This window comes from Taeniopygia guttata, chromosome 1 (assembly GCF_048771995.1).
Source record: "Taeniopygia guttata chromosome 1, bTaeGut7.mat, whole genome shotgun sequence".
Taxonomy (NCBI): Eukaryota; Metazoa; Chordata; class Aves; order Passeriformes; family Estrildidae; genus Taeniopygia; species Taeniopygia guttata.
In genome coordinates this window covers 3,892,992-3,905,132 of record NC_133024.1, presented here as the reverse complement: position 1 = coordinate 3,905,132, position 12,141 = coordinate 3,892,992, and the positions used below count along the sequence as shown (strand labels likewise).

The window sequence follows — 12,141 nt, the reverse complement described above, 5'->3', positions numbered from 1 at the left end:
GGATAACGTGACAAAAGTTAAACTACTGTGCTTCTACGACACAGACAAGGAATGCTCAAATTAACATTGACCTTTTCATGCATAGAAGGTCGGTATAGTTTTGGAGGAAACAAAGTGTTTTCTGTTCAGCACAGATGATGGATTTAGAACTGCTTGTACTATAACATAAATAATACAACTAAATACTATAAAAAGGTCTGTTAGATCATTCTTTCCAGTAAGCCATTCATTTAATCTAAAGTCCTAGGAAATACAGTGCTCTGAACCCTGAACCTCACTGACCAGCGTTGAGCGGTAAATAAAACAAATCCCATTCCTAAATCAGAATATCAATTTTAAGCCTGACATGACTGAATTTTAGCTGATTTGCATTAATTACAGAAATACCGTTGTGGTTACAATACATTTCCAAATGAGCTTAGAGGGATGGTTTCTTGGCAGCCTGAAGGTACCACAATTGCTGCCAAAAGCCGTGCTGCTCCTGCAGCTCTGGTGCCTTGCTCTGGTGGTCACACAGCTGCTGACCTGGCTGAGCTGTGCAGAGCCCACCCTCTGCACCATCATTTATTCATTACTATCAATATGAGAAAATCTGTACCTTGGGCAGGACAGGGGGAAAGCTGGATCATCTCTTGGACAGGCTTAAGCCACCTGGGAAACTTCTCCTGAGGTCTTGGAAATGTGAAGATAGCAAATAATGGAAGCTCATTAAGACCAATGAAAGAGAAATTGATTACATTCTTTTTTTCCTCCTTCACGTATATTTTAAATATAATTTCTGAAAAGCAGACTTAGAAGTAAGTATTATTTCAAAAGCATAGCACTTCCAAAAGGACTAGAATCTTCTATTATCTTCAGGCTTGCTTCAGTCCTTAAGTCTCTGGATCAAAATTGACTTTCTTGTGACTTCACTGATGACAACTGGTACTTCTTTGCATACACTTGCACCAAGGCTGGTAATCTTTCATCTCATCAACCACCCTCCATGATCCAGTGCTGCAATCCTATGCCAATTTTCTGTCTGTGTATGGTGCTGATTCTTTCTTTTGGTTTCACAGTGATAGAAAATAAAATTATATGTTAGTCCACAGTAAAAATAAATAATTGCAAGAACAGCTTGTGTAGGTCTCAAAACCTTGTGTTCAGCCACTGTTTCCTGTGTAACTGTGGTGTCCATACGGCAGAGTTGTCATCTCTATACATTAATAGATGGACAGCTTCAACACTCTCCAGTCAGGCTGGCAGACTCATGTGTTAGTCTGCTAGCAGGGACGAGACAGCAAATTCCCAGTTCAGCATCCAATTCAAATTAAGCAGGTGTGATCTCCCAGTGACACTCACTGTGAATATAGAGCACACACAGAGATACACAGCATGAAAGGAGTGTCCCAAGGAGTGCTCAGCTTCCAAAATTAATGTCATGTAGGAGCTCTGAAGTTTAATATGGGTCATTACCACCAAGCTCCTGTGAGCACTGTTGTTAAGGCAGAGCCTTTTGTCTGTTCCAGCCTTCTGTGTGGTGCTGTTACAGATTTTCCAGCTCGTGGCAGGATGGGGGAGTCCCATCAGACTCTACCATGGATGTGTACTTCATTGGAGGTGGTGGTGGCTTGAAAGATGGAGGTCTGTTCATGCTGAAATAGAAGAGAGAAAATCACATGAAAATAGCATAAAAGACAACTGTAAAATGTTCACAGGAGGAGGTGGATTGGCACCAAGTCATTATAAGAGCACCTGACATTAGCTCTTACATACTGCAACTTCCTTGAGTCTGTTTTATAACCCCAGCACACCTCCTGCTATTCATTTGGCTTTCTTAGTTCCCACCTCACAGCTTTTTTCATTCATGTTCTAAAAGGACAGAACATAGTCCTGATGAACTATTCAAAACCCTTGCATGGGCCTTTTGCTCACACTGCTCTCTAAAGTATATTTAAAGACTTGTAACTTTTTTTTTTGATCAATTGATAAATAAAGGTCCCATCTCAAATCAGTAAAAAAAATCAGTCCTGTTTTTATTTTTGAGATACAGGATTTGCAGTTGTGTTCCAAGAGGGTTTTATACAATCATAGGTGATTAATTATGATTTTTGGAGTATTTTAGTAATGTTAGTAAGATTTAAAATAATTGTCTCTTAGATATTGCTTTCACCAGTAGATTTTGGAGTGTTTAGTAGGGAATCAAACTTTGGTAATAATTATATACTCAATGCTTCTTTGACTGGTATTGGTTTCGGGTAGCCTATTTTCACATGTATTATTCAAAACTCAAATAGAGCTGCCCTAGAAGTACAATTTCATTAAAACATGTCCTCAAGTAACCATAGAAAATGAGAGAGCAAAAGCAGCTGGCACGGAGGCTAATAGAAATGGGGGGCTCTGGGGACAAAAACTGACTGTTATTCTTCCCTGACACCCTGAAGCTGCACTGCAGCTCTTTTCTTAAGGTTTATTTTAAAGATAACCTACAGAACAGATGAAAGGACTGAGAACACTCTACTTTACATACTGTTGCATGAAAAAATTGGCATTAGTGATCCATGCACTTAAAGGCCTTGTGTGCTATGTGTTGTCTCAGATGAAAAGGTGTAAACCCAAAGACTTGGTGCTGCCCTCCCACGCCTCTGGCTCCATTCAGTGGTACTTACATCTCTTTCTGGTACTGACACCATTTCCTGATGCCTAAAGCCACCAGAGCACTGCAGAAGAGGAGCAGGACAGCTACCACTGCTGGCCAGGGGAAGTGACTGGCTTTGGTGTTCCTGCTGTCACCTGAAAGGGAAACGTAAATTTTAAGGAATTTAGAGGTTTTAGAGGAGCTAAGATTTTAGTTAGAAATAAGCCTTACTAGAGTTAATTAAAATAAATGAGTAGGCCTTGATGAAGTTAGGAGTTAGTATTTAACTAATAATTGATTGCTTGTCAGCACAATGTTTAGTTAGCTGGGTTTATAATGAAGAATATAGAAACTGACAAAGAGCTTTTAGGAACATAAGACAATTGTGGGCCTCCTCTGTTCTGAAACCAATTGAAGACAAGGAATGGGAGTTCTACCAAGAGTTCATTTGTCATATTTGCATTGAAAAGGTAGAAAGGTCAGAACGAGGAAGACTTCATTTACTTCCTCATTTTGGGACCCCTCCCCATGAAAGGGACCACTGACCCATTTCAAGGAACAAACTATGCATGCTTAATAGCTTTTGGAGTGATTAGCATAGGAAGAGAGGAATGGGATGTACCAAAATTATGAATATGTATTTGTATTTTGGGTATTCAATTCCTGTATGGATAAAAGGGCTCTGTAATCACCTGGAAGCTGTGGTGTGGATTTGGGAGCGATCCCACACACAATTAACACACACTTTCCAACTTTAAACTGTTAGAGAGATTTGTCTGTCGTAGTTGGATATTGACACTAGATCAATATCCATATTTTTTAATAAATCAAAAGGGACACACAGAGCTCATCTGAATGTCTCAGAGAGGAGGGAAACTGGGGCTTACTGCTCCCTGCCCTGCCCAGCGCTGCTGTCAGTGCAGCCCCTCATGGCCAGGCTGAGCATCCCAAACTCCGAGCATTGCAGCTCTGATTTATGGACTCAGCCCTCTTTTGTGGTCAGTGGGTGTGTGAGCTGATTTCAGCCACCCGCTGGTTCACTTGACAGGATTATTTAGGCACAGCACAGAGAGCATTTCATCCAAAACCCACTGGCTTTCTCTGCTCCCCTGTGAGCTGCTCTGCGAGAAGCTGCACGTCACAGTGCAGACAGGCACATCTGCCCACCCCAGCCCTCCTTCCCAATGGTTTGTTTTTCACACCACTGACACCAGACCCTGCCAAAGTGTCTGGCCAAGTGTCACCTCCCATTGTGCTGGCATCACCACCCTGTGCCAGCAAAGTGGCACTTTTTCTGTCACTGACACTGGTGTGTCACCCAGGCTGGCTCTTACCCACCATGGCAACCAGTGCTCTGGCCAGTCCCCCACACTGCCACGAGAGTGCCCTGGGGCACAAGAGTGTCACTGGCCAAATTTTGCTGCTGGATGAAAACATGCACTGAACTTTGCTTGCAGATGGAGGGAGAAGGCTGGAATGCCAAAAGCCAGTGACAACCTGTGATACGAGGATACAGCAGCTGTGACTCCTCTTTTCATATCTTTTCCCTTTTTTTTTGAAATCCCCTGGTCAAATGGATGTGATGCTCCAGGTTTCGTGGTTCTATGGGGGCGTGCTGAAAGAAGAGGATTTGTAGGATAATGCCTCACCAGTGCTGTTCAGCAGGCTGCTGGTAGGAGAGAAATCTTTTCCTCTGGTAACTGAAATTGTCTGGTCTGTGATGCTGTAGGACAGGTTATCTACAAAGATACGGGCACAGAACATTTTTAGTAACTTACTTGGTTTTTTAAAAATGAAGGTTGTCTTTTGAACCCTCTGCTATTCACCCAGCTGTAAATAGGAAATCAAATTCCAGGATCAGGGTGTAAAAGTTCACTTGGCAAGATGCCTACATTTCTGGCCTATGACCTGCTGTTGGATAAAAAATGTGCTTTTATCAAATGAAATATTATAAGAAGGTAAGGGAAGGGGAGAAAGAAGAGGAAGGGAAGGAGAGAGGGAGAGAAAGAAAGAGAGAATGAAAGAGAGAAAGAAAGAAAAAAGAAGGAAAAAAGAAAGAAAGAGAGAAAGAGAGAAAGAAAGAGAGAAAGAAAAGGAAGGAAGGAAGGAAGGAAGGAAGGAAGGAAGGAAGGAAGGAAGGAAGGAAGGAAGGAAGGAAGGAAGGAAGGAAGGAAGGAAGGAAGGAAGGAAGGAAGGAAGGAAGGAAGGAAGGAAGGAAGGAAGGAAGGAAGGAAGGAAGGAAGGAAGGAAGGAAGGAAGGAAGGAAGGAAGGAAGGAAGGAAGGAAGGAAGGAAGGAAGGAAGGAAGGAAGGAAGGAAGGAAGGAAAGGAAGAAAGAAAGAAAGAAAAGGAAGAAAGAAAGAAAGAAAGGAAAGAGAGGAGACTGTTAAGATGTTCCAGCAAGCCAGCATTGAGCACAGCTGTCTGGGAGAATGATAAGCTTTTTACCTCTTTGATGGTAATGAGAAACCTAAAGATATTAAGTGGCTTAGCAGCAACATAAAGATTCTTCCTTTGTCATGACTGAGCAAAACCTCAGTCTCCTCTGTCAAGTACTGTCTGAACCACAAAAATCATCTATCATCTGTTTATAGACTGTTTTCCCCGTTCCTCCTGATGCTTAAGATCAGTGCTCCATAAGGATACATTTCTGTTTTTTCTGGTCATCTCCAGCTAGAGATTCACAGCTTCTGAAATAATAGCTAAAATACTCAACTAGACAATGGCACAGCATTACTGGAGCTGCCATGGCACTTCTGATGTGTGGAATCATTCAAATTTGTACAAAAATAAATACTGACCTTCAATTATCTTACAAGCCTGTACGTGACTGCTTCATTAGGCTCTACTGTGACTATTTTGGACTCTTTGACTTTCTCTGATGCACACAACAAATGAAACAACAGAGGAACCTGAATGCCTCTGATATAACTGCTGATTTGTAAATCAAGACAAAAACCCAGCTTTAAATGATGTAAATGACTAACCAGACAGAACCAAGAAAATCTCTTTATTGTGAGATGCTTGCTGGGTCTGACTGAAGTTGAGAGTTCAAGTGTGTGTGTGTATGTGTGCATTAAAATGACATATGAAAATCAGTCCAGTTTTAGGGCACTCTAAAAACTCAGTGAGATTTTTGGATATTAATTCAGTTTTTTCCTACTTGCTTATTAGGTGTTTAATTTTATGTGAATAGGTATGACACATCTCACATTTGTAAAATGCGTGGCATTTTACAAAGTTATATACAAAAAAAAAAAGTATATCCACTTAGAGATCCAATAGCACTGTGCTCTATACAGCACATTGATGAGCACTATTTATTCTTATTTACATAATGGCTTATGTTAGAGCATCCCAGGACCATGGGTTATGGTTGTGGGTTATACGAGGCGTAGATAAGCACCAGAGTTCTACCAAAAATACACTCACAAAATGGAAAGTGGCTGCTACATTTGTGCCTCAGCCAAAAGACAACTCCCCTGGAAATGCAAAAGCACAAAGCACACTGACAGGTCCTGCCTGTTCCAAAAACACAAAGGCAAACCAAGATGTTAAAAAAGGAAGACACTTTCAGCTTTATACTGCTGAGCAGAGATTTTCTAAAGGGAAAGACTAGTGAAAAAATGTTCACCCTAGGGTTTTTTTTATTGATTTATTGATCTTTAATGAGGCTGTCTTTCAATGTTCTATTAGCCAGCCTTTATTACTTCACATTATCTCATTATTTCACTGCTGCTCTGCGATTTTATTTAGCTTCTCTGGCAATTTATTTCATCTATAAACTACCTTCAGCACTCACTACATTTGCCTAGCAACTATCTCAATTGTAATATTATTAAAATAAATATGTCTAATGAAACCAGGGTACTCAAATGGGTTTTCATTCCTCTTTTGCCACTGCAAATCCTCGACAGCTTGGAAACCCAAGCCTTTGTCTTCTGACTCAGTGGAATTCAAGAGGGAATTGCTTCTGTGAAGTATTGAAAATCTGGTACATGTTACTCCACATGACTTTGGCCTCTGCTCAGACATGACTTTTCCATGCTTAATAATAATTTTTGCATGGTAATGTGGGGACTCTCAACTAGCAGCAGAAAATAAGCACCACAGAGCTAATGCTCTGAGAAAAGACATCACAAATTGAGGATCTGAGGACCCGCTGCTGTGGTTTTTGCAAGATGCTCCAGAATTTTTATTTTTTTCTTTTTTGCTGGTGCCACATTTGCTCTTTGGCTTCATAACTCCTCTGTGGCAGTCCTGTGAAGCAAAGGAGATGTGTTGTCTACTCACGTGCTGTTGTCAAAGTCTCACTGGATGCTGTGGCACCTTTTGCCTCTGTGGTAGAAGTTGGTGTTCCTGCTGAAAAGCACAAAGGCTTGTAAAAATTGCTGTAGGGTAACATAAAACTTGTTTTTCATTCCCCCCCCCCCCTTTCCTCCCTGTTTTCTGACTGATGAGGTCAAACAGGTTTAGCTCACTACTTGAGATGCTGGCTGCTCTCTAACAGGCATTACACAATGCTGTGTCTGGTTTGAAAGCTTATCACAAGCTAGAAACTCAAGAGGAGTTTTACTGAGACAGGTAAATAAACTTAGAGAAAATATTTGAAGCATTTTTATATTTCAGCTTAGTTTCAGGTGAACCTCAGGAGCTTGAGTGCACTGGCTGGTTTTGGCCTGAAACCAGTAGAGCAATGAACAAACATACATAAATCAGAATTTAAACAGGATGTCACCAGCTCCAGTGAAACAGAACTGTTTTCCCAACTAGCAAAAGGAAGTTTTGAAAAAGTTAGAGTACAAGAGTCACATCTGCAATGTCTGATGCCAAATACCAACTTATTTGACATTTTCCTTAAGGCATTTTTTAAGTGCTAAGATTTCTAGAGCTCAGCTAGGTATTTAGCTGGTATTCAAACACAGACAGATGGTGGCTAGCATGTAGACCTTCATTTTCCCAAGAGAACTAATTCACATTTACTAAAAAGAATCTGTTTTTCTTAACAACTGTCTCATTTTGGAAAAACATCAAGCCATCTGAACAAACCTGAGAAGGTGAACTGCAGCTGTAACTGATCACTCAAAGCCTAAGCATCTCTGGCTCAGTGATGGAGCAGTTGTGGCTGCTAAGCAAAACCAGGCTACAGTTTTAGCAGCCTTGGTTTTACTCCCCCTCTTCATCCTCTTTCCTATATATGTGCACTCTTCTCTCTTATCCATTCTCAGCCACCTCTTAGATTTTCATTAAAAACTTGCAAAAAAAAAAACCTAACCAACCAACCAAAAACAACAACAAAAAACCCCAAAACCAAACAAAAAACCCCAAAATAAAAAAAAAAACACCAACCAAACAAAAAAACCAACAAACAAAAAAAACCAAACCAAAACAAAAAACCAACAAACCAGGAACTGAACCTCTGCAGCTCAGAGGATTTGCTCAAAAAGCTGATGTTGGTACCAGTGTGAGGAGCAGCAGTGATCAGAGAGAAGTGCTAGCCCAGAGCTGTCATACCACAACTGGCACATGTTGGGACCACTGGTTAAAAGGCAATTGCTTCCCAGGCTACTTGCAGAAGAAAAATGGCTCAGATCCATCTTACAGTAGGAGTTTGGCCTTGCACCACCTCAACCAGGGAAAACGTATAATTCAGCGAGGAGAATCCTCTCTCTTCACATCGTATATTTATAGCTTTAATTTTGAATTTTTTTGTTGAGATGGAAGGGCTTTCAGTCCACTTGGACTGAACTTTGCTGTTCTGCTGTCAGCCAGGCAAGTGTGTCTGTTTTGGAGATGGGGAAGGCAGTGTGGGAAGCAGCAAACTTTCATTTCAGCACTGCTGCAATCTGTGTTCTTGCCTTGGCATATCTCAGACAAGCCTCTGCAAGCCCCTGGGCTTTATGGTGAGTGATTCAGCTCCCAAAGAACACTCTTTTGGGACAGGCCAAAGCCTTGTGTTTAGTATCTTCCTCCAGTGTTCTATTTGGGTATGATATTTAACTAAAGACAGTAGGTATTTTTCATAAACACTATAATAACACTAATTGACTTCTTTGTAAATACTAATAACACTCAGTGTCTGTTCAGTTGCCAAAATTAATGAATGTATCCTAGAGCATTAAAAAAGATAGAATCAAGACAGTATTTTCTCATATATTTATTCCTGAGCTGTGGTTACACTGCCAGCGGTTCGTGTAACCAGTGATTAGTGGCTAGTGTGTAAAGCACTAGGAAAAGAACCTCAGTGGACATTAAATTTCTTGCTCCAAAAAAAGTAAGATGGTTATTGTGTTTATGTGTCTCTCTTCTACATTTTTGAAGCAAGAGAAATAACAGTTTAATTACCTTGTGTTGTGGAAGCAGGACTCAAATTTGTTTGACTTCTGAAATCCAGTGAGGCCACAGATGTCGACTGGTGCTCTAAAGACAGTTAACATGGTATCACATTTAGTTGATAGGTTCTTCAGAAAATAATGTTAATAAATCACAAAACAGCCTAGATCAAAGAGCTTGCAGTAGCAATTGGGTAAATGCAGATTGTGCAGCAGAAATCCTGCCATGGGAGTTAAGGCTAAATGCTCAAAGCACATTTCACAACTCCAGTGGGCACTGCAAGGGAGCTGATGTTATCAATGCTGACCCTTTCCTGCTGGCTGGCTGCAGGCATTGCTTATTTCTGCTTCTGTACACAAGTTTGACTTTGTATAAAGTCAAACTTTGGGTTTGGTTTGACTGCTGAGGGGTGGAGTGTGCACTTGAATGTGGTGCTCCCCAGCAGAAATCATCCATGACAAAAGGCCACAGCCACATCAGCCCGGGACATCACCTGCTCTTCTGCTCTTGAGAGTTTTCCTCTCAATTGCTGAAGGTAGTTCTATTAATTATCCATGTCCACGCTCTGGTACAGCAGAGTTAATTACATAATTAATGAATGGGAATGATGCCTTGCTGTTGGGTTGAGGAAAAGTGATGGCTTTAACTTTTCTGTCACATACACCTCTCTGTCACAATAATAGGACAAATTTATTTACAGTTTATAGGCATATTATTCTGTTTCATAAAAATATGTAAGAACGATATATAATATTCATCATGCTGTTTTATGTGCTGTCCTAACATGGCAGTTTTAGCAAGATTTCTGTCAGAACTCTGCTAGGGTGACCTCACAGCTCACAAGTCCCAAGCAGCAGCACATTGGTGCTGTCAGCAACAGATCACACTGACCTTTGCCTGTCACACCTCTGACTTTGTGTGTGTGACATTTAGGCACACACAGAGATCCTACATATATTGAATAGGTAATATTTTCCCCCTTACCTGAGGCTGTCATGACAGCTGATGTCAGTGTTGAATTAGCAAAGTCTGTAACGAATCAAAGCAAACATTCAGCATGAGAAAGGTGTTTATTCTGCTTTAGGAAAGCAGGTGATTGAAAGGTTCAGGAGCAAGAAAGTGTATCACACCTAAATTCCAAATAATCTTTCCATGTACAACTCAGACAAGTAGTCCAGAAGGAAACATGAAATACCTGAGGTAACTGTGCTGAGAAATCCCTAGGGAAACAAAGGTTTTGTGGAAAACAACCTGTGGAGCCCCTGGCACCTCAGCTTAAAAACCAGAAATGAATCACATGGGTTTATTCCATACAAAGAGGTGCACTGTATTGGCACAGATACTGAAAATACATTTACAACCTGGTGGTGGCACCTGCACAGTTTCATCCATGGGGCCCTTCACAGGCTGCAACTCTGAGAGGAAATTTCAGCGACACTCTGCACTGAAAAGTGCTCACTGAGCCCTCAGAGAAGAGGAGGGGGAATTATTCCTTCGAATTAAACTCTGTTAACCACCCAGGCAAGCTCAGCAGAGACACCATTCTGCTCAAACAGCATATATGTCCTGAGATGTCAGTTTTCTTTCTTTTTCTATTTTTTTTTTCCCAGCAGGAGAGGCAAAGTACTTCCTGAGGAGGCCAGGAGGATGGATAATGTCTCTCCAAAGAGGTCCATGAAGGAAGTGATCTATTAAAGCTCACATACTTCATTAGAAAAATATATGTGGGAAGGCAGCCAGGCAGGTGTGGAGGGCACTGGGTGGGACTGCAGACTGGATTTTAGTATAAGCAGTGACCATCCACCCTCCAGCTGCTTTTCTGTGCCAGCACTTGTACCTCCTGTGACTGCTGCCTTCCCTTTGCATTTCAGCTTAGCCTTGCCTGCACTAGCAGGGGTTTCACAGCAGCTGGCTGACATAAAGGACTCCTCAGCAAAGATGCAGTAGGTCTAAAAACCAGAGCAGTGAGGCTCTTTGAGATGTGCCTGGCTCCCAGAGGGTCCTGCAGGGCAAAGCAGGCTGGTGGCCAGATGCCAGCAGAGGAAAAATATCTCCCTCTCTCACGCCCCCCCCCCAGAAAATCATCTGGGATGATTTTCTACAACCTGTACTTGCAGAAATTTTTCACAAAACCCATACTTTTTTTCATGCCACCTCCTTAACAGCATTTCTCTGATAAGTTCATGTAACCCCCTGCTCCATGCTGACTCCCATGCAGAGCAGAGCAAAGCAAACTGCTCCAGGAGAGATGTTTCCAAAGAGCTTCAGCTGAGGTGTGGAGTAAACATTTATCTGTCTGCAATGAGCTGATAATAAGACAAACTTGCAGGGGAAGAGCAGGGATTTACCGAATTTACACAAATTAAGAAACATGATATCAGTTCTTTAATGTGGCAAAACTGTTGAGGATCTTGGCTCTGTGCTTAAACAGAAGGTAGAACCATTAGCAGGGCTGTTATTTTTACTTATTAGCTCGGTACTGAAAGAGCTATATTCAAATGCCAGCTGAAGCATCAGAAATAACATTAAGTGCCCCTCAAGGCTGGAGTTTAATTGTGCTTGGTCTTAATTATAATAGATTACATCACCAAAATATTGGTTTATAGTATTTCCTCTGAAGTCAAAGCTGCAGAAAGGGGTTCTTTACTACCCATTTCGAGTAGTAAATGCTACAATATCTTTAGGACTTTATAAACACACCTCAAACACAACCCAGGTTATTTTATTCTCTAATTTTTCCCACCATCTGAAGCGGTGGTAGTAAAAACTTCAGCTGACGCTTCATTAGACTTATTGTCTGTGACAGGAAAAAAAAAAAGAGAAAAATTAAAGCAGTTCTTAAAAGTAGTTATAAAGGCTGAAAATATAATTTGGGCTTGTGTCATATTGTGCACCTTCACAGAAGGGGTGGCTGAGAATTAATGTAATTCTTTCCCTTCTGTCACATTTAAATACTTTAACATTTTTATACAGAGTGGAACTGTCTTAGCATGAGCATAGCCTGCAGGCAAGAACACAGACTGCTTTAACTGACAGCTCTTCGATGTGAATACATTTCTAGAAAACTGCAAATTGGGGGAAATGAGTCATTTTTGAGAAAAAAATAATGATTTATCTCCCTCCCCTCTGAAGTTGTGTTTCCAGAGGAGTAAGCTGTGGCTTTTGCTGGTGAGACTACTTCTACTAAAATAT

At 41.1% G+C, this 12,141-nt stretch overlaps 1 protein-coding gene across 5 annotated transcripts in view; it reads right to left on the bottom strand.

Moving 5' to 3' along the window:
* Window positions 1-208: 208 nt before the first annotated feature.
* Window positions 209-12,141, bottom strand: part of CD96 (CD96 molecule) — a 43,050-nt gene continuing 31,117 nt past the window's right edge. For 3 of the 5 annotated variants that reach the window (XM_072937201.1, XM_072937236.1, XM_072937263.1), the window contains 7 exons: window positions 11,693-11,746; window positions 9,934-9,978; window positions 8,962-9,036; window positions 6,910-6,978; window positions 4,267-4,356; window positions 2,649-2,772; window positions 209-1,634 (listed from right to left, as the gene is read on the bottom strand). In XM_072937201.1, the coding sequence (XP_072793302.1) occupies window positions 1,526-1,634; window positions 2,649-2,772; window positions 4,267-4,356; window positions 6,910-6,978; window positions 8,962-9,036; window positions 9,934-9,978; window positions 11,693-11,746 (566 nt within the window). In that variant the 3' untranslated portion in view covers window positions 209-1,525. The remainder of the gene's footprint in view (window positions 1,635-2,648; window positions 2,773-4,266; window positions 4,357-6,909; window positions 6,979-8,961; window positions 9,037-9,933; window positions 9,979-11,692; window positions 11,747-12,141) is intronic. The other 2 variants (XM_072937323.1, XM_072916660.1) reach the window with 2 other exon arrangements.